The 22,346-nt window shown below is 45.0% G+C and overlaps 1 protein-coding gene across 9 annotated transcripts in view; it reads left to right on the top strand.

Moving 5' to 3' along the window:
- FGFR2 (fibroblast growth factor receptor 2) overlaps nucleotides 1-22,346 on the top strand; it is a 119,485-nt gene that overhangs the window by 27,936 nt on the left and 69,203 nt on the right. For 5 of the 9 annotated variants that reach the window (NM_001131221.2, XM_024252936.3, XM_054521363.2 and 2 more), the window contains 3 exon segments: nucleotides 4,315-4,581; nucleotides 5,451-5,528; nucleotides 18,505-18,674. In NM_001131221.2, coding sequence (NP_001124693.2) covers nucleotides 4,315-4,581; nucleotides 5,451-5,528; nucleotides 18,505-18,674 — 515 coding nt within the window. 9 annotated transcript variants of the gene reach the window in all.

Below are 22,346 nucleotides of genomic sequence, written 5' to 3'. Positions count from 1 at the left end.
CCGGTGTGGCATTTGGCCCCTCCCCAGCGTATGGCCCCACCCCATTCCTGCCTCTCTTCTTACTTACATCCTCCTCTTTTTATTCTCCCCAACCTCTTTCTCTCTTTCTTGTGTGTTTATTCATGCATTCTCCCTAACATGTGCTTGCAGAGTCTTCTGGGATACCCAGGGGTATCACTGGCGTGTTTACTAAAGGCACCGCTGATCCCCAAGATGGGCCCTTTGTGAAATGACCACTGAAGGGGTGGAGGGAGGAGTCCGTGCTTTCTCAGTTTACCAAGACAGCAGTTACTGGTTTGAGACTTTGAAGACAGGATGGCTTGATTTTTAATGGATAAAACATCATTATCTCATTGGTGTATTTTAGGGGGTGATATTTTACTATCCTTGAAGCTTGGATATCTAGATGACAGTTTTGATCTGGTTTTACTGGGATCAAAAGCAGTTTTAGTACATCAAGTCATCTTAACTGTCCATTGAGATGGGACTCCTGTAAAATCACTTTGTATCTGGAGATAGCAATCCAAGTGTTCCGGCTGGGCGCAGTGGGTCACGCCTGTAATCCCAGCACTTTGGGAGGCCAAGGTGGGCAGATCATGAGGTCAGGAGTTCAAGACCAGCATGGCCAATATGGTAAACGCTGTCTCTCATAAAAATACAAAAAAGTTAGCCGGGTGTGGTGGTGCTCGCCTGTAGTCCCAGCTACTCAGGAGGCTGAGGCAGGAGAATCGCTTGAACCTGGGAGGCAGAGGTTGCGGTGAGTCGAGATCGTGCCACTGGATTCCAGCCTGGGCGGCAGAGCAAGACTCCGTCTCAAAAGAAAAGAAAAAGAAACCCAAATGTTCTGTGATTATCCTCTGAAAATCGTGGTGCTTAAAAAATCATGGCAAGCATCTTCCACCTTGAAGAATAACAGTGATAGTGACAGTCATTAGCCCAACATGTTGTAGTTGATGATCAGGTTCGTCTTCGTTGGCTCATTGGAATCTTACCAATAATAAACCAGTATTTGGGTACTCTTACCCTGCAACAGATGGGGAACGCCAGGCCAAGAGGTTAAGCAGGAACGGAGAGGCATGGCAACTCAGGGCTTCATCCTCTTCTCGTCCAGGGCAGCACCCTTCACCAGGCATCTTCCATGTCCAGCTCCGAATAAGACAAAGGTCCTCGCTGTCCCCTGTTCTTCCTTCTAGAACAGCAGGTGGTAGTCCAGCAGCTCAGCTACCCCCAGTTTCAGCAAGATTTTGGGGTTTACTGATTTTAGGTGAAGGAAAGGATTCTCAGTGAAAACACTTTCCTTTAAAAACAGGAAATCATACATCATAACTCCTCCTTTGCCGGGAGAGATTTTTTTCTGCATCACAATTGCAAATGCCTTGCTTATCTTTTTTTTTTATTTTTTTCCCTCTAATGCAGTCTTAGAGCATTCCACTGCATGACATAGGGACATGGTTGCACCTTATCTGAGGGTCAGGATGGAGCAGATTGGTGTGTGGGTCCCAGGTGCCTCCCCTGTAAGGGAGGGAAGCTTTGCTGCTTCTGCTTAGTGGCTGCCCTGGTGACCAATTCTGGCTAAGAGGAAAGTACATTCCATAACATTCCTGGTGACTTGCTGATCATGTGATGTTGTCATAATAGACATTGATCATTTTATGACCCAGACTAATCCAATGTAAATTCATTCTAACGTGGTGGGTGCTGTTTCAGCAATGAGTTGTTGGAGACCTGGGACTCAAAGGACATCTGGTCCTTGCCTTAGCCAGCTGTCAAAGGGGTTGGACCAATAGCGTTTGGGGCCCCTTAAGCTCTCACGTTGAATGAATCTGTGACTCTAGGATGTTGGGAGTGGGAGATGGGCCGAGATTTGGGGCCAAACTGAATCCCTGCCCTCTCCTCCTTCTCATATTTCTCTTCTTTTTTCGTTTGGTCTCCATAGTTTAAAGTATTTCTATTAGTCACTCAATTCAGCTGCATTTTGACTTAACCAGCCTTGAGAGACCTGCTCTAAGAGCCTTCAAACTAAGTTCCCAACATCTTTTAAACTTTGCTTTGTCCTTCACTTCTCAGCTCAAATGCCTGTTCTTTGGAGAAGTCTCTCTGATTGTCTTATACAACAGGGATTGAAACACTTTTTGTAAAGGCAAGACTGCAAATATTGTAGTGCTTGCAGGCCACAGGGTCTCTGTTGCAACGACTGAACTCTGCCCTTGTAACACACAAAAGCAGCGCCAGACAATAAGGAATGGGCATGGCCGTGTTCCAATAAAGCTTTGTTTACAAAAACAAGCTGCGGCTGGCTTGGCCCTCAGGCCATCATCTGCCACCTCCTGCCAAGGGACCAGCCCTCCCCTGCCACTGCTGTGTGTGCCTGTAGCTTGCCATGTCCTTCTTCCTAACGTTTAAGCAAGAACACTGTATTTTTTGTAGATTTTGTATTTATTGTCTGTCACCCCCACCATAATGGACGCTCCACAAGTGCAGGGTCTTTGTCTTGTCTCCTCGTGCTGTGGAGCTTCCAGAATAGGCTTGTTGTATAGTAGGCGTGCAGTAAATAATTGTTGAGTGAGAAAACAAACGTTAGAAACATAACCTTCCCGTCAGCTGGGCTTTCCTTGCTTTGGGGTGCGTTTGTCTATGTTACATTTAGCTTCTATTTTCCTCCTTTTGTTGTGATTCTCTCTTTGTGTTCACGTGCTAGTTGGCATCTGGGGCTTGGCGTGCATGCCTTTGGTGAGGCCCCTTTGGGAAGCCCCGGGCCTCCTGTGTGGCTGTTGATGGTGGTGGTGAGGGGGATTTCTTGTCCCCAGTGCATGTGGCCCTTGCTCCTTTCACAGTGGGACTGAAACACAGATTGACTTGATTATAATCTCCTGTGGGAGATTTGTCCTTCTGAGGGGTGTCTAGGCAAAACAGTTAACTTTGATCCTGCCCTGATTTGGTGCCGTCTCAGTGCTGGGAAGCTTTGCATTTTCCAGGCCTGGAACTCTGGGTCCCGTTCACACTTCTCACTGGAGGGATGAAAGCCTGCTTCTTGGGCCCTCATGGCTACCCCAGCCGGCCGCTCCAGCCGTTGTTATTAATAAATGCCAATGGTTTCCTCTCAACTCCAGTGGAGAGGTTGTGTGGGTTGGATCCTTGTGGGTCCAATCCTGTGCTGCATGTCTGGGGACTGTGACCTTGTTTGACATGGCCATGTGTATGCCAAGCAGGATGGGGTCGGTGGTGGGAAGCACAGAGAACTATGAGACCCACGCCTTTTCTCTAGGGTCTTGGTGTCTCCTTGGGGAGATGGGATGCGTTCATGAGAATATGGCGCAACCCGTGAGCTGGCAAAGTGGGCAGGTGTATGGTGGAGGGGGAGGGAGCCAGTGCATTCCGCCCAGGGAGACTGACGCAAGGTGACCCCCATCACGGAGGACCCTGCTTGATTTGGGCCTTAGAGGGTGGATGACAGGGAGGAGAGGGAGGAAGGACTGTCCCTACAGAAGAAGTCTGGGACATGTGTGGCGGGTGTTGGTGAGCAGGGTGGGACTCAGCTTTGCCGTGTGGAGTTGGGGGCACACAGCACCCAGTGGCTTCATTTCAGGACCCCTGTAAGTGCAATGGAGACCGCTTTGCAGCTGTCTGGGCATTTTGCTCTTTGTGTTTTTGGTGTTAAGGCCTCCAGGCTTTTATCATTTTGAGGAAAACAGCAGGTCTCAGCTCACCCAGCACAGAATTAGGTCTCTAAACCGGCAAAGTACTGATCTGAACCTGAGAGCTCATGAAAACTCTGGGTGGCAAAAAATCTTGTAGAGGGATCCCTTAGTTTTCCTTGAGTTTGAGACATTTCATTTTTAAGAAGCTTGGCCTTGGGGCAACAGACCAAGTCTAGCACAAATAATAAAGAGTGTATGTGTGTGTGACCCACAGTCACGTTTCATGTACAAATGTGTAAAACTCGGCATTGTTACAAGTAAAACATACCACAATAACAGATTTTTGCAGGTATTATGGTGCAAGCACGCTTTGGCAATCAATGTAAACATTTTCTTGTGGAATATCCTTCCATGCTATGGTTTGGTTTGTTTCTAAAGCCCCATAGGATGTGGAAACTAAGTCAGGACAGATTTGCTGGGAGTATCCTCTGGTTGCTGTTCCAGATACTTCCTGACTTCCTGGGGCTCGGGGAGAGGTGGATGCCTGCTGGGGCCATTTGCAAAGCAAGAACAGCTTCTGCTAGGAATAAGCAGGCCTCCACTGACCTTTGTTGGACGTTCTCTCCTCTCCCTCCTTCCCATCTGTCTCCATCTTCTCTCTCCCACCTTTCTGCAGAGCCACCAACCAAATACCAAATCTCTCAACCAGAAGTGTACGTGGCTGCGCCAGGGGAGTCGCTAGAGGTGCGCTGCCTGTTGAAAGATGCCGCCGTGATCAGTTGGACTAAGGATGGGGTGCACTTGGGGCCCAACAATAGGACAGTGCTTATTGGGGAGTACTTGCAGATAAAGGGCGCCACGCCTAGAGACTCCGGCCTCTATGCTTGTACTGCCACTAGGACTGTAGACAGTGAAACTTGGTACTTCATGGTGAATGTCACAGGTGAGTTGGCCCACCAGCACTACGCTCTCTCTTCTCTGTAGCCATGATCTGATTTACATTTTTTTGGCCAAGTGAAAAGGTAGTGAGATCTCTAATTGTAATTGGATGCCAGGTATACAGCTTCATAGTTTTTGAAATTCTTCTTTGGGACCTGGTGCACCAGAAAGGCCGATCATTAAGAATGATAGAATTCTTGTGCACAAAGTAACATTTTTCTTAAGATAGTACGCTTTTATTTAAGTAAATACATGCTTTTTTTTTTTTTTTTTTTGTACCACTGACATCTTTGGCATTTAGAATATAGGACTGAAATTTGGATACTCAAGATTTCTGATTCGTTTATTAGAGTTTGAGTTTCTCTCCTTGATTTCCTTCTATGCAGTGAGTGGGACAGAACAGGCCCCCCTTTGTGGCCGAGTTGAAAGTTCTGCTTTCAGAATGTTAGTTGACGATGAGAAGGGCCACACAGGGACTAAGTTTTGTTAGGGATCAATTTTTTTCTTCAAAGGGACCCCGCATACTGAAAGGTTAATGTTGGAAAAAGAGGCTTTGGGTGCTACACAATTGGTAAATTTGTCAGGGGCTTGAATACTGTTTGAAGCTTGAAATCCAGTTCTCCTATATCCAATTTTATAGCCTGTTTAAATAGCGTGAAAGCAGAAAACATTGAGAATCATAACATAGACCAACTGTCATCATGGAGGGAAAATTTAAGCCATTAAAACTATCTTAACTGAAAACAATCCCAGGCTCTTTGCGAGGGTTCCTGGGTTGTTGACTTTGCTATGGAGAAGGTCTCAGTTGTAGATAATTGGAACCTTTTTGCTTTGCAAAAAACACATCCATGGAATATGTTCTTTTGCATACAGATGCCATCTCATCTGGAGATGATGAGGATGACACCGATGGTGCGGAAGATTTTGTCAGTGAGAACAGTAACAACAAGAGTAAGTAACTGCCCGGCTCCGATGGTCCCCGAGAGAGGAGCATGGAGGGAAGTCCTGCCTGTCACCTGTCTTCTTGTCGACTCTTCCGCGCCATGCTGTGTCCTGCGGCCCTTGCCTTTCCCCGCTGTGTCTACTTTCCTGACTTTCAAACCTGAGAATAAACCAGTGTTGCTGCATAGCCTTCTCTATCGTTTGTCCTTTCTTCTCGTGTCACTGGTCATTCGTTTTTCAAAGCAGTTACTACTTTTCTTTCCTTGATTTTCCCTTTTCCCTTTGGCTTCTCCCTATTCAGAGACATAAAAATAGTAGAACCATGTAACATCTTGGTTTTCCTTGTAATCATTGATCGTGCTTGGTTTAATCCAGTGGTGCGTGACTGGGGCGATTGCCTATTCTTGCTCTCCTGGCACATTGGGCAATATTTGGTTGTCGCAACAGAGGGAGGGGGTGCTGGTGGCCTTTAGTTGGGGAGGGGCCAGAGATGAAGAGCACAGCCCTATAACTAAGAATTATCTGGTCCAAGATGTCAGTCATCCCTAGGGTGAGAAACCCGGTCTCCTACAACGCACACCTCATGCTGACTGGAAATGAAGGATGTGTGCCTTACTTTGTAGACCACGATTGAAAAGGGAGCCAAGGGTGGCTTGCTTAATGAGGGCCACGAACACTGAGCGCTAACATGGGAGAGGCCATTTACTTGCGAGGAAGAACATGGCGTAGCCTCTTGGAGCTGGGCAACCTGGGTTTGAATCTTGCTCCACAACTTCTGAGTTGCTCATTTCACTTCTGTGCCTTAGTTTCTTTATAAAATGGGAGTAATAATAATAATACTATCCTCTGGGGTTGTTATGAGGATTACATGAGTTCCTCGTTGGATAGTGCTCAGAAGAGTGAGTGCTTGCAAGTGTTTATTCGATACACAATATACAATATAGCATTACTTGCATTTTTCAATGACGTGGCTGGAATGTTCCTAAAGTGTTTGTACATAGGGTATTGGGGTTCTCTGCTTACATGGTATATTCTACATTTCTCTTAAAAGGATTTTAGGCAATTTAGTACATTTAAACAAGGCCTAAGTAATATACTACACCCAGCTAATTTATGTATATATATATTTTTTTTCCCGAGATGCAGTCTTGCTCTGTCACCCAGGCTGGAGTGCAGTGGTGTGATCTTGGCTCACTGCAACCTGCACCTCCCAGGTTCAAGCAATTCTCCTGCCTCAGCGTCCCGAGTAACTAGGACTACAGGGGCCTGCCACTACACCTGGCTAATTTTTGTAATTTTAGTAGAGATGGGGTTTCACCATGTTGGCCAGGCTGGTCTCGAACTCTTGACCTCGTGATTCACCCGCCTTGGCCTCCCAAAGTGCTGGGATTACAGGGGTGAGCCACCATGCCTGGCCTAATTTATGTATTTTTAGTAGAGACAGGGTTTTACCATGTTGGCCAGGCTGGTCTTGAACTCCTGACCTCGAGTGATCCACCCGCCTCGGCCTCCTGAAGTGCTGGGATTACAGGTGTGAGCCACTGTGCCTGGCAATACTTTATTTTTTCGAGCAGTTTTAGGTTCACAGCAAAATAAAGAGGAAGGAACAAAGATTTCCCATATAATCTTCCCCAACACAGCATCGCCTGTCCTGTTATCAACATCTCCACCAGAATGGTACATCTGTTCTGGTTGATGAACCTGCACTGCCATCATCATCACCCAAAGTCTGTGGTTGACTTTAGGGTGTGTAATCATACAGTCTGTAGCCTTTACAGATTGGCTTCTTTGACTTAGTAAGATGCATGTAAGTTTCCCGCATGTCTTTTCATGGCTTGATGGGTCATGTGTTTGTAGCACTGAGTATTCCATTGTTTGTATGTATCAAAGTTTATTTACCTGTTTACCTACTAAAAGATATCTCGGCTGGGCACCGTTGCTCACACCTGTTATCCCAGCACTTTGTGAGGCCGAGGCAGGTGGATCACTTGAGAACAAAAGTTCGAGACCAGCCTGGCCAACATGGCGAAATCCCTGTCTCTGCTAAAAATACATAACTTAGCCAGGTGTAGTGGTGCATGCCTGTAATCCCAACTACTCGGGAAGCTGAGGCATGAGAATCACTTGAACCCAGGATGCGGAGGTTGCAGTGAGTCGAGATCACACCACTGCACTCCCGCCTGGGTGACAGAGTGAGACTCCATCTCAAAAAACAAAAACAAACAAAAAAAAAACTCTGTTGCTTCCAAGTTTTGACAGTTGCAAATAAAGCTGCTACAGACATCTTTGTGCAGGTTTTTGTGGGGACATAGTTTTCAATTACTTTGGGTAAATGTTAAGAAGTGTGATTGCTGGATTACGTGAGAAGAGTATGTTTAGATTTGTAGGAAACCACCAAGCTGCCTTGCAAAGTGGCTGCACCGTTTTGCATTCCCACCAGCAATGAATGAGAGTTCCTGTTGCTCCACATCATTCGATGTGCTCAGTGTTCTGGATTTTGGCCATTCTGATAGGTGTGTAATGGTATTTTGTTGCTTTAATTTAAATTTCTCTGATGTCTGATGACAGATGATGTGAAGCATCTTTTCATATGATTAATTGCCATCCATGTATCTTCTTTGGTGAGTTGTCTGTTAAGGCCATTGGCCCATTTTTTAATTAGGTTGTTTGTTTTCTTACTGTCGAGTTATAAGAGTTCTTTGTATATTTTGGATAACAGTCCTTTATTACATCTCTTTTGCAAATAGTTTCTCCCCCCACCTGTGGCTTGCCTTTTCATTCTCTTGACAGTGTCTCTTGCAGAGCAGAAATTTTTAAGTTTCATGTAGTCCGGTTTTTTCTTTTATGGATGGTGCCTTTGGTGTTATATCTAAAATGTCATCATCCAACCCAAGGTCATCTAGATTTTCTCCTATGTTACCTCCTAGGAGTATTATTGTTTTGTATTTTGTATTTATGTGTGTAATCTATTTTAAGTTAATTTTTGTGAAGGATGTAAGGTGTGTGTGTGGATTCACTTTTTAGCCTGTGGATGTCCAGTGGTTCTGGCACTATTTGTTGAAAAGACTGTCTTTTAGTTTTTTTTTTTTTGAGATGGGAGTTTTGCTCTTGTTGCCCAGGCTGTGATTGCAGCTCACCGCAACCCCCGCCTCCTGGATTCAAGCAATTCTCCTGCCTCAGCCTCCCGAGTAGCTGGGATTACAGGTACATGCTACCACACCCTGCTAATTTTGTACTTTTAGTAGAGACGGGGTTTCTCCATGTTGATCAGGCTGATCTGGAACTCCCGACCTCAGGTGATCTGCCTGCCTCGGCCTCCCAAAGTGCTGGGATTACAGGTGTGAGCCACTGCACCTGGCCTGTCTTTTAGCTTTTTAAAGGAAAAAGATAAAATAGATACTGGTAGGTACCTCGGATAAATGAGTTACTTAAGTGAAGATTTAGATTTGTCCCTGAGTCTCCTAGCAGCTGGGGCAAAAGAGAAATATTTTGGTTGATGCAGTTTTTACTTTTTGTCAAGAGGAAGCTTAGAGCAGTGGTTCTCAAAGTAAAGTTCCTGGACCAGGAGCATCAGCATCACCTGAGAACTCCCTCGAAATGCAGATTCTCAGGTTCCTCCTCAGACCCACTGCCTTAGAAACTCTGGGGGTGATTCTGATTCATACTGAAATGCAAGAACCACTGGCTTAGAATTTGCACGTGGAGGTCTGCCCTGAATGGGAGCTTACCATTAGCGGTCTTGTTCGTAAAACAGTGGATAATAAGGTGAGTGGAAGTATCTTCAGTGATTTGTACCAGCCTTCTAAAGAGGTTATCATTATTGTTATTTAACAAAAAATACTGATACAGTGGAGCATGTCACTCGCTTCTTTTTTTTGAGACAGAGTCTTGCTCTGTTGCCCAGGCTGGAGTGCAGTGGCGCGATCTCGGCTCGCTGCAAGCTCCGCCTCCTGGGTTCACGCCGTTCTGCTGCCTCAGCCTCCCGAGTAGCTGGGACTACAGGTGCCCGCCACTGCGCCCGGCTAATTTTTTGTATTTTTTAGTAGAGATGGGGTTCCACCGTGTTAGCCAGGATGGTCTCGATCTCCTGACCTCATGATCCGCTTGCCTCGGCCTCCCAAAGTGCTGGGATTACAGGCGTGAGCCACGGTGCCCGGCCCACTCGCTTCTTTTGGCCAGTGGCTCTGGCATGAAGCTGGAGGCAAAGATGCCGAGGGCCTGCGCTAGACAGGCTGTGTGCTGGCTCCTGGTTCCGTCCATGCCACCAATAACCCGATCAGGTGGAGAGAGTATTTATTCTTGCTTTATTGATTGGAAAATTGTGGCTCAGCAAGCAGAAGAAGGGCTGTGTTTCAGCCGTAGGCCTGTTGCCTGAGAGCATCCTACGGTCACGATGGGGGTGGAGTGAGAATGCTTGTACAGGTGTTTACAGCTCTCAAGTTTTACTGTATGTGGGTGCCCTCGCTGTGGATTGAGACATCAGATTCTGTCAGCTTGGTTTTTGGATGCCTGGGGAACTGTGTTGTCCTGGTTGTCGGCTACCTGCCTAATAGCAGGTTACCGTGAAACCATGTGAAGCAATAGAATGCAACAGCAAAGTATGGATTACATGACAGGCAGGCTGAGTGGTTCTGAAGGATTATGTGCTGCGGACCTTATGCTTTGCATTGTGAACAGTGTTCCTAACTGCCCAGCGCCCATGCAGAAGGGCCAGGGGGTAGAGTGCCCATGTGATGAATGCCAGCCAACAGTGTACTTGCCATGCCTTCACCTTGCAAGCAGGGTTCTTTTGTAATTAGCTCTCGAATGACAGCAACTCTGCCCCTGAAATGGGTGCTCTGCAGTGATTAAGGGCTAGTGTTAGCTGTACCAGGGAGATACTGCTGTGAGGAGGTGCCTCTGTTTGGTGTCTGTGAAACATTAGATGCTATTTAAAGTGATAGCGGTTCTTAGCTGGCTACTTGGCCTCTGCCATCTGTTAGTGTGATTAGGCTGGTCTGATTCACAGGTGCAGCCTGCGGCGGCTGAGATTAAGCAGCTGTGGCCTGTGTGGACAGAGGAATGCCACGGCTGGGGTAATTGGCAAGGCAGGAAAGGGGACGTTGCCATTAAAACAATTTTTTGCCACCTCAAGTGTCAAATGCCTGACCCGATTAATAGGGAAAATTGCAGAAGCACCAAATTCTTTGCATTTTCAGCCACCTGGAAAACACTCATGTGTCGAGATTGATTTCTTTGGTGCCTTCTGATTGTCTGGAAATGCCACTGGGGTGTGTTTGAATGTTCTTCTTCAGGAACTTTGACAAATGATGCTCCAGTGACCCTGTGTTGATGGTGACATTTTTGGGCTTTTTTGAGTTTTTTTTTTTTTTTCTCCTGTTGGATTGAGACATTGAAAATTTAGTTCTGTATCTTCCAGTTGGAAAAATATATTGCAGGTTATTCCCTCTGCTGATTTGCTAGATTATTGATCTAATTTTGGTGGTTAACATAAGAAGGCAAGCTCAGCTGCCTGCTAGAGTATTTTTTAGATTCTGTACAGAGTACGAAAAGCTTGGGTGCCAAATACAATGGCAAAAATAACAATCAAGCATTAAAGATAGGGCGCGATGGCTCATGGATGTAATCCCAGTACTTTGGGAGGCCGAGGCAGGTGGATCACAAGGTCAGGAGTTTGAGACCAGCCTGGCCAATATGGTGAAACCCCATCTCTACTAAAATATAAAAATTAGCCGGGCTTGGTGGTGGGCGCCTGTAGTCCCAGCTACTTGGGAGGCTGAGGCAGGAGAATCGCTTGAACCCAGGAAGCGGAGGTTTCAGTGAGCCGAAATCGTGCCACTGCACCCCAGCCTGGGCGACAGAGCAAGACTCCGTCTCAAAAAAAAAAAAAATCTATATCTATTAACATCATGTTGTACATGCATTGAAAAACCCAGCCATGGGCTGATTTGATTGATCTTTTTAAGTTGGTTTCTTCATCACAGATGTGCAGGGCATTCTCTGGTCATATTTTAGCAGCTGACTAGCTGATGACCTCACATGGTACCAGCACTAGATGTTTCCAAGTGGAACAGTCCTGTGATGTCATTACAAGCCTGGCTGCCAGGAAATAATGCTGTTACATATGCCCCTCGGTGCAACACATTTTCTCCAGAAAGAAAGTTGCAATTTCAAATGCTAATTTTTGAAATGCATCCAGGTTGAGGGTTTTGAAGGGTTGAGAATTTATCCTTTTGCGTAGAAAAGTATAAGTTAACTAATTCTTGCCTTCCCTAGGTACTAGGTATGTTAACGGGTTATCTGGCAGGAACTAGGTAGATACATATACCCATTTGTTCGAGGGATTTTTATTGTCTCTAGTTTGTGTTTCAGTGATTAATGTTTCTGAAGAGCTTGAGACTTAGTTTTTGAGAAGATCACGATTGACGAAAAGTTCAGGTCCATTGCTTAACTTGAGGGAAGTGATGGACAGACAGTTGTATCAAGACTCTTGCTGCTAAAGTGGTTCTTTCTCTCGAGTGATGAGAGACAAAGTAATTTTCTATTTTGGTTTCATTCCTGTTGAGACCTGCAGATGCCCACACTCCATGTCAGGGAGAAAGGCTATTTTTTTTTGGAAGTATTTAGGGAAAATGAAGGTAGTTAGCCTGAGATTCCAAACTCATTTCATTGATTAACCTGCCGATAACAGTTCAAAGTCACCTTTGTTCTAATTGGGATTTTTACTTGGTAGAGATCCTAAGTTGGTAACAGCAGGCTTCTTAGTTGTGTTGAAGTTTCTAGGAATTGAAAAGAACAATATCAATAACAAAAACAACAAAAAACCCACACAGGCTTCGCAAATTTTTGGAAATTCCCTTTGTAATGAAAACATCATCAATAAGTTGGTTTGGGCCAGCACAGCAGCTCGCACCTGTAATCCCAGCTAGTTGGGAGGCCGAAGCAGGAGGATCGTGTATACCCAGGAGTTTGAGACTAGCCTCGGCAACATAGCAAGACCCCATCTCTACAAAAAATAAAAAAATAGCCAGATGTGGTAGCTCATGCCTGTAGTCCCAGTTACTTGGGAGGCTGAGGTGGGAGGATCACCTGAGCCCAGGAGGTCAAGGCTGCAGTGAGCTGTGGTTGTACCACTGCAGTGCAGCCTGGGCAACAGAGCAAGACCCTGTCTCTTAAAAAAAAGAAAAAGCTGGTTTTGGTATTTTATCACAAAGACTGGTGATGGTGTTCCATCCAGTGGTTGGACTGAATATCTTTCTCCGTCTCCTCCTTGGTCAAACAGCATAGCCAATGATTGGAGAAGTTTCCTTTGAAGGCAGATCTTGGGAATTCCCATGGGCTAACTGGTCCGCTAGTGGGCTCAGTTCTTTCACTTGTGGTTAACTTGCTTGGTTTTTAAAACATATATTTCTGATTGAATGCCTGGCTGGTTAGCAAGTTTTTAATGAGATTTCTCAAAGCCACAGATATACCCCTCAGAATCATATTCTCACTCACATCTCCATATTTTGTTAGATTTGTTTTCTCTTAGTTTGTACCAAACCGAAAACAGAACTGCAGGATGGGGGGGAGCTCTGAGACATTTTTCCCCTGTCAGGAGTCAAAGCATTCAAATGTCCTGATTAGTGATATTTTTAAAAGCCCTAATTATAGACTCGAGACAGAGGCTTTAGTGGGGCTTTAGAGAGTTTGTGAGACTTAATCTAGGAGCTGAAACAGGCTGTGTTTTTAAAATTTTTTGCATCCATAAAAATACAGTTGGCAGTCATCGGTGGCCGCTGCTCACATAAATCTTGAACTTTTGACTTAATTACCATGGGAGAGTTCAAAGGGCAGGCTGGAGTGGTTGAAGGAACACTGCTCAGGGAGCTGGAGATGGGCCTGGCCTCAGCCCGTCCTCTGGCTGTGTGACCTTGATCAAATCACTTAACCTTTCTGGATGACATTCATCACATCAGTCATTGGGCCAGATGGTCACCAAGGTCTCTTTTGGTACAGCCTGGTAATATGATTCCATGTTTCTCCTTTAAATCGTTGGGCCGTGTTCTCTCTTTTTTGGTTCCAGAGAGAGAGAGAGAGAGGAGAGAGTAGATTATAAACCTTAGATATCAGCATTGGGATGTGCAAGGGTTTTGGTGGGGGCAGGCCCAGCAGCCTATGGTTTCTCACTAAGTTTAAATTGCAGGGTCAAAAGAAATCATATAATCCTACCATGTGTTGACGAATCAATACCTGCCTAGCACATAGATACCTGGAAACTATGTTCGAACTGGCAGGGATCTTAATCAGTGCAACTACTTCATTTTATAGCTAAAGCTTTTAATAGTCATCCATCCATCCATCCATCCATCCATCCATCCATCCATCCATCCATCCATCCATCCAATAAACGCTTGAGTGCCTACCCCATAGGCTAAAGACAACTCCAGCTGTACCTTCCAGGTGCCCTATTCTTGTTGGTCAGCATCAGAAGGGGTATTTTTCAGTACAGAGACACTGATGTTGGAAGCACACATCTATCATAAAGAAGGGGCCCTGAGAAAGAATAACTTGGCTCTGGGGTGGGAATAATAAAGGCTGTGTTGGAGTCCTTTGAAGGAAGTTTCTGTGGGTTTATAAATCTCTCTTTAACTCATTGCATCTTAAAAGACTTCTGTTGTCTTAAAGTAAAATTCTACTTAATATTATTACTAATATGCAATAACTGTTACAGTGTAGAAAATGATAATGGGTAGGTATGCTATACGCTGGTGATGGGATTTGATTGATGGGATGGGATTGATTGTGGCTAGGTCTGACTGTTCTTTAATCAGCTCATTCTTAGTATTTAATGATTAGGAGAACATCATTCTCGTGGTACCTATTACATCAGAAGCTCTAAGAATGTCAGAGCCAAAGGAACCATACCTCTCATCGAGGTTAATTTGTTTCCTTTACAGGTGGATTAGTGTCATTCATTTTGAATGCCATTGGAAGTTTATACCACACGTCTCTATTAGTTGACTTTAAGCCCACTCTTCATACACCTGTAAGGTATATAAGGTTCAGGGAAAATCATGTGTCCTTGGCTTGCAGATTCATTTGATTGATTGATTGATTGAGACAGAGTTTTGCTCTTGTCGCCCAGGCTGGAGTGCAGTGGCATGATCTCGGCTCACTGCAACCTCTGCCTCCTGGGTTCAAGCAATTCTCCTGCCTCACCCTCCCTAGTAGCTGGGACTACAGCCAGGCATTACCATGTCCAGCTAATTTTTGTATTTTTAGTAGAGACAGGGTTTCACCATGTTGGGCAGGCTGGTCTTGAACTCCTGATCTCAGGTGATCCGCCCGCCTCAGCCTCCCAAAGTGCTGGGATTACAGGCGTGAGCCACCGTGCCTGGCCTGCAGGTTCATTTTAGATAAGATTGTTGAGTAAACATCCCTGTTGAGCATCTACTATGGTCAAGGCTGATCTCTGCTTCGGTAGCTATTTAATTTGGTACATGAGTTCCTTCTCCAAATAAGAGTTGTTAAAGCTGTTCACGAGCCTTGATATAAATGGGGCTTCCTTAGGTAGAGGAACCTGTTCTAAGTGCCTGGATGGTGTTTGTCTCCAGCTTCTTTGCAGTTCTTGGGAGGCCCTGGCGTTTCCATGTGTGGCCTTTCCAACTGTAAAAACATACAGAGAACAGAAAGCTGCTGATGAAGGAAACACAGTAGGGCTATCTTATAGTATTATTATTTTTCTAGATCTTACAGATTCTTCAAGGTTCACATAAAGCTAGTGTATTTTAGGAAGAGCTATTGTAAAATTATAAAAGAGTTCCGGCCGGGCGCGGTAGCTCACGTCTGTAATCCCAGCACTTTGGAGGCTGAGGCGGGTGGATCATGAGGTCAAGAGATCAAGACCATCCTGGCTAACATGGTGAAACCCTGTCTCTACTAAAAATACAAAAAAAAAAAAAAAAAAAAAAAAATTAGCTGGGCATGGTGGCGGGCGCCTGTAGTCCCAGCTACTCGGGAGGCTGAGGCAGGAGAATGGCGTGAACCCGGGAGGCGGAGCTTGCAGTGAGCCAAGATCGCGCCACTGCACTCCAGCCTGGGCAACGGAGCGAGATGCTGTCTCAAAAAAAGGAAAAAAAAAAAGTTCCTCCCCTCCCGTATCGAGTTCATTAAACATATTTGTGAGCTTGACATTTAAAGAGAGGCTGTGTGCTGGTGTGATGTTAGCAGTCACCGGGGTGGGGCTGGTCACACATGGGAGCCTGGGTGGAGGGTTGTGCCTGGATTTTTTATGATGGCCCTCAACCTTGGATCTCTGAGACCTGGGTGAGCAGCACTGTGCCCGTACCCTGCTGTATGGCTGTGTCTCTGTTTTGCAGAAGCAGATTTTATAGGTGTAGCTTTGATGATTGAAATATCACCCCAGGGAAGTGGCTACCTGCCAGGAATTCCAGCAAAATTATTTCACCTTAGTCCTTAAATCACTCCTGAGGCACCAAGACAAAGGTGCGGATTGCCCATGGGCTGTTGCCGCAGGTCAGGCCTGCATAGGTGCGCGTGGTCTGGGCCGGTCCCTGTGCTGTTACAGTCACCCGTGGCTTGGCCTAGTGAGGGCAGAAAAGAACAACATTCCTGGTTCCTTCAGCTAAATCCCACTTTTTTTTAGGGAACATAAAAATCATGCCTAATGGTATGTAAGCACATATCTGTTGATTTCTTTTATGTAGAAAAGAAAAGACATTCCACAGGATCAGCTCAGCAGTTATTGATGTTATCTGAAAGAGTTACTGCATTAATATTTAGCTAATTCATATGAATAGGCTATTGTGTTTACTTAAACAAATGACATGAGTGCAGACACCTGACAGCATGAGGTATGCTTTTCATTTAGGTCAGATTTGTAAACGTCTTTGTGTAGTGACAAAGCTCATTATTTGTTTTGTGCTCTCAATGGTTTCTTTTTAGTGGCTGTGGCTGTGGATGGATTTTTCTAAGTAGAAGCTTTTAAAATGAAAGATTATTGAAATTGTTTCAGTATATGCCAGGCCCTGAGAGTCTTGTGATGAATAGGAATCAGGTACTCCCTGGTGAACCTGCAAAAGAATAGGTGCGTTTATGGGCATTCAACACCCAAAGCCAAATGTCTACCCAGGTTGCAAACGCAACTGGATTCAAAGGAAAGAATTCAGCCCCTGTTCCTTCTTTGTCCTCCTTCCTCTTCTTTCCTCCTGGCTTCTATAGTTTTGCCCCTCTTCCCACTGTTTCAGCATCATGTGGATGCACCTAAATCCCATCACTTTGACACCAAGATAAGCACAAGGATAAAGATACAGCACGCCCTTGTAAAGAAATCTCAGCCCTGCCTTTGACAACAGGTTTCAAGAGCAAGCGTGAAGGCTAATTGGGGTAGGTGTTTGGATGCAGTGATTTCAATTCCTAATTGTACCCTGAGAGTCTGGCTGCTAAGTGAAGGGGATCCTTATCCCCCAGGGACGTGCTCTGCACCCGTAGAATAGAGGAGACTTCTAAATATGCATCAGAGACAAAGCCCCTGCCTAGGGCCATTTTGCCTTGGGTTTGTGAACTGTGTGTGCTGTTGTTCAGTCTAGCCTTCATCAGAAATAAGCACAGTTACGAATTAGCCTTCTAATTCAAGTCCCTGTTGGTGGCTGTTTCAGAGGAATACAGGGATTTTGGTTACCAGTTTGCTAAGACAGAAACATATATGTGAAAAGTTAAATTGCTGTACAGTAGAGGTTCTGGACAGGAAAAAAGGAGGACGTGTGCCTTGACCCAGGCTGGCTTTCCCGGACTTCAGCCTTAAACATCAGATTGGTGGAAGGTACAGATTCCAACCTCATGGAGAAGCTGCATCTTCCTAGCAGTGGAGAGTAGGGTTGAAGATAGTGGGCTCTGGCATCAGACTGATGTGGTTCAAATCCTGGCTGCACCTCTTCCAAGCTTCGTGGCTTTTGGCAGGTTACTTAACTGTTCTGTGCCTCAGTTTCCCCACTTGGAAGCCAAGATTATGATAGTGCCTTTCTTCTTGAATTGTTGTGAAGATTAATGTGTTGACATGTAAAAACTCTTTGAGCAGTGCTTGGCAAAGTAGAAACTTTCAGTCGGTAGTAGTCATTAGCCATTAGTAGCAGACATGAAGAATTTACAGTAGTATTCTGGCTTGATGTTGTGGCTTTTATTTAGAAAAAATATACTTTACTTTGTGATTTAAAACTTTTTTCTTTAAAAAATCACTTGTATTTATGACTTTCGGGGACATTTGGAAGGCATAACTTTAACATATCATTTAATTGGTAGCCTCCTCTTAAGTTATCATTAGGTGGGGTGGTAGGGTTATGGCATTCATAACCACCATTGGAAAGAAATTTTTTTTTAATTAAAAAAGTTAGTATGTATTTAGTGATACAGTTTTTTTTGTTGTTTGTGTATAAATTCTGAGAAATGTACGAATGCCTGTCTGGGTTATTTTATTATATTAGAGTGATAATTTATACTATTGATTGCCTTTAAAGTAAGGCTCCAGTAGATAAGTTGATAAGGCTTTTGAGAACAACTTGTTTTTACTAGTGTGTATATGCGATCATTTAATAGGTGTGGCAATCCAAAAGGATATATTTTTGGAGGACTGAGCTGTTGCGGTTGTATATGTTGTTCATATGTATATAAAATAGCATTTTAAAACATGTTTTGGCGTGAAATTATTTTCTGGCATCAAGAACAAGAGAGAGAAGGGGCCTCAAACACTTTTTTTTTTTTTTTTTTTTTCCCTGTTAGTAGACATGAACCGTCCCTCTCTGGGACCTTCTGCTCAGCCAGCTGGATTAGACTTCTGAAAATATTTTCCAAATGTAAATATTACCCAAAGATTTAAAAAATAGCCTATCATTTACATGTAAAGCAAAATGATCTTACCTGTTTGGAGTTTACTCACGGAGGGGAAGGTGGCCATCGATATACATTCTAATATTGTTTTCCAAAACAGGAGCACCATACTGGACCAACACAGAAAAGATGGAAAAGCGGCTCCATGCTGTGCCTGCAGCCAACACTGTCAAGTTTCGCTGCCCAGCCGGGGGGAACCCAACACCGACCATGCGGTGGCTGAAAAACGGGAAGGAGTTTAAGCAGGAGCATCGCATTGGAGGCTACAAGGTAGAATTAAGCTTTCAGAACATCACATTTCTTACATTTTTTTTTGAGATGGAGTCTCACTGTGTCGCCCAGGCTGGAGTGCAGTGGTGCGATCTCGGTTCACTGCAACCTCCGCCTCCCAGGTTCAAGCGATTCTCCCGCCTCAGCCTCCCGAGTAGCTGGGACTACAGGCGTGTGCCACCATGCCTCGCTAATTTTTTGTATCTTTAGCAGAGACGGGGTTTCACCATGTTATCCAGGATGGTCTTGATCTCCTGACCTCGTGAGCCACCTGCCTCGGCCTCCCAAAGTGCTGGGATTACAGGCGTGAGCCACCATGCCCAGCCCTACATTTTTGTTTATTTTTTAAAGTGCTCAAAAGTTAGCAGGAATTAGAAGGAATACTTTAACAAGAATCAATAATTGTCACAATTGCCCATGTCAGGGTTTGATATTAAAAAAAAATATTATCCCGGACTTGCATGTAATTTTAAAGTACAATTCCCGTTTGTGTTGTTCTTCATATGAGGAGAGTTTAATAACAGAAGGGTCGAAAGTTGAGAGTCTGTTTTCTATATGCTTTATAGTGTATAAAACTAAAACGGGTGTGGAATTTGAGAAGCGTCAGTATGGTTTCCCTGTCAGAGCAGGATTGCATGAATAGTGAGGGGACTTGGATTAGAGACTGGAGTATGAAATATGATGCATTAAGGGAGAGTGCGTAGAGATGACAGTGGCAATCTGCTGTCCTCCTTGAAGGATGCTGGAGAGCACGTCACACAGTGCCATGGAATTTAGTCTCATCACTCCCTAGGGAGTTTGAAATTGGCAGCTGTATCCCTGCAGATGCCTGCACATGCTCCTCTAGCCTTTGTTCATCCACTTAGCAGACATTGATTGAGCACCCTGTGTGCCAGGCACCCTCCTGGGCTCTGGGGAGATGAGAGGGTGAGGCATGGCCCCAGCTCGGAGGGGCTCCTAGTCCAGTCCAGCAGGGGAGGCAGAGGAGAACTCTGGCAATGGGAGGGACACAGGTTTGGTTGAAGTTGCAGGAGCATGTTGCATCCCATGGATATACATGGAAAGGTGATATTGGATTGGCTGTTTGGAAGAATAAGGAAAAAAGGAGGTCAGGAAAGGATTCAGGTCTGAGTTGGAAGGAAAGATGTCTCAGAAAGAGAGATGGAATTTCCAAATTATTTAGTATGAAAGGGGAGAACTGTAATAATTGAGCATATGAAAAGCACTGAAGGAAACCTTATGATGAAATTCTCTGATGCATTTGGAACATAAGTGGGCATATTAGTTACCTGTTGCTGCATAATAAATTGCCCCAAGGTATGGTAGCTTTAAGCAACATTTATTACCTCACTGTTTCCTGGATCAGGAATGAAGGTGTGGCTTAGCTGGGTCTTCCATCTCCAGCTGTCTCACAGGACTGTAAGCAAGGAAGGGTTGAGGCTGAGGTCTCATTGGAAGGGTTAATTGGAGGAAGGAACTGCTCATGTGGTTGCTGTTAGGATTCACTTCCTTGCAGAGGGCCTCAGTTCCTCACAGACTGTTGGCTGGGGGCTGCCCACTGTTCCATGCCACACGGGCCTCTTCATAGGGCAGCTGCTGTCATCAGGTTGAGCAAAGGAGGAGCCAGAGAGAGAGAGAGAGCAGGATCACAGAAGTCACAGCCTTTTGTAACCTAGTGTTGGAAGGGACAGCCACTACTTTTGCTTTTTTCTATTATTAAGCAAGACACTAGGGAGGAGGTTGCCCAAGGACCTGAATGCCAGGAGACAAGGGGATCTCCGGAACCCATCTGGGAAAACTGCCCTGTGGGAGGAATAGAAGATGCTCTTTAGCTCAGACCTCAGGTCCTTTAGGGCCAGGTGGGGAGGATTCCTCAGTAGCAGCAGTGGGGTGTCCAGGACTGTGTCTCACGTGTGTTTAACACACCAGCATCACTTTAGCTCCATCATTGCTGTAGGTAAATGAGCCTCCTTTCCACCTAAAAATGCCCTGCAGCCCTTTTCTGAAATTCCGTAGACAGTTATTCATCTTTAAAGGATTATTTTCTTCTGCAAAAGTTTTTGCCTTTTTCTTTTAACACTTAGAAATTAACATCTAGAGGCCAAAATTCAGAGGAAAATGGAGATAGCCTATGAGTAAGTTTCTAAGAACACATGGTGGGCAGTGAACATGTGAAACAGTTATGAGGCAGATCTGCTAGCAGGTGGGTACTGTTGAAGCTTGGAAGTAGAAATACTTTGGTTGTTTTCCACAACTCCTACTTGGTGGTGGAAGCAGGAGGCAGGGGGGTGATTTGTCCTTCTGTTCTTAGTTCAGTCCTTAGACCAGATACGATGAGATTGAAAGGTTGGCCCTTTTAAAAGAAATCTTTTTGAAAAAAAAAAAAGTTAAGGATTTCATGGGGGGATGCTGGTTAGAAAGGAAGAGTTAAGCCACTGAAATCACGGCCCCTGGGATTGTTTTTAACCACCAAATGCTTTCTGAAACTCATGTAATTGATGCAGTTCCAATGATTTATTTAAATACAATCTGAGTGTGAGAATGGTAGTCAAAATCCTGGTGGTTAACTAATTTCATCAATTAAGACAGCCTTGTAAATAAGTACAAAGAGGAGCTGATGAGGTTCCAGAGACCCCTGGGCTCAAAATAAATGGAACCGACATCATTATTATGGGGAAGGAGCTTTTTGCAAATCTGAATTAGTGATTACAAATATGCTAAGAGACTAAGAGGGCCTAATGAGAAAATGCTGCCTGATTTTTAACAGGTGCAGTTCAGTGTTAATTATTGATGCCAACATTCCGCTAGACGAAGAGCACCTATGTTCTAAAAGCAAAATGAGGACTCTCAGCAGAAAGCCTTTGGCCTGCCCCTGTGGAGTGCAGATGACCAAAGTGATTTTGTTGTGTCACGCTGAGCCATTTCTGGAGGGAAAAGGAAATGGAATTTCAGTGTGTGGGACAAAAACCTAAAATATATTTTGCTTTACCAAAAAAAAAGAAAAAAAAAAAGCCAAAAGCGGAAGAGGACCGCACCTTTGGATGCAGTGTGCTGGCGTGGTCCTCGCCCTTCTGGTTCTCTGCTGGAGAAAGGCTATGGCTGTGGGTGGGGCGACCTGGGAGGTTGGCCTGCTAGTTGCAGAGGTGGTCAGCCTAGGTTTATCAAGGGCTTTTCACAACAGCACTGGCATTGAACATTCATTTTGGAGATGCCTGAAACTCTTAGAAATTCCATTGAGTCCCAAGGGCTTCTGGGACTTGAAAAGGAAAGACACATTTCTCATCTCCTGGGAAGGTTCCTTTAGTTACCTAAGGCATCATCTTTGCTAATGATGTGTTAAGTCAACCCCAGGACCCGGAGTCACTGGAGCTCAAAGAGGCTCATTCCCACCTGTGGGCCTGCCCCATGGGGAGCTCCCTGGCTGGCTGTGGCCTGCGTTTGCCTCAGAGAGTCCTTGTTGGGGCCTGACCAGGGCAGACTTCGGGGAGAATGGTCCCTGGTGTTGGATTTTCCCTCTGATATTTTCTTCGTTACCTATATAAACTTAAAGAAATGTGCCTCTGGATTGGGTGCAGTGGCACTGTAATCCCAGTGCTTTGGGAGGCTGAGGCAAGAGGATCACTTGAGGTCAGGAGCATAAGACCAACTTAGGCAACATAGTGAGACCCCCAT

The sequence above is a fragment of the Pongo abelii genome, chromosome 8 (genome assembly GCF_028885655.2).
Source record: "Pongo abelii isolate AG06213 chromosome 8, NHGRI_mPonAbe1-v2.0_pri, whole genome shotgun sequence".
Taxonomy (NCBI): domain Eukaryota; kingdom Metazoa; phylum Chordata; class Mammalia; order Primates; family Hominidae; genus Pongo; species Pongo abelii.
This window is presented reverse-complemented; position numbering and strand designations above follow the sequence as displayed.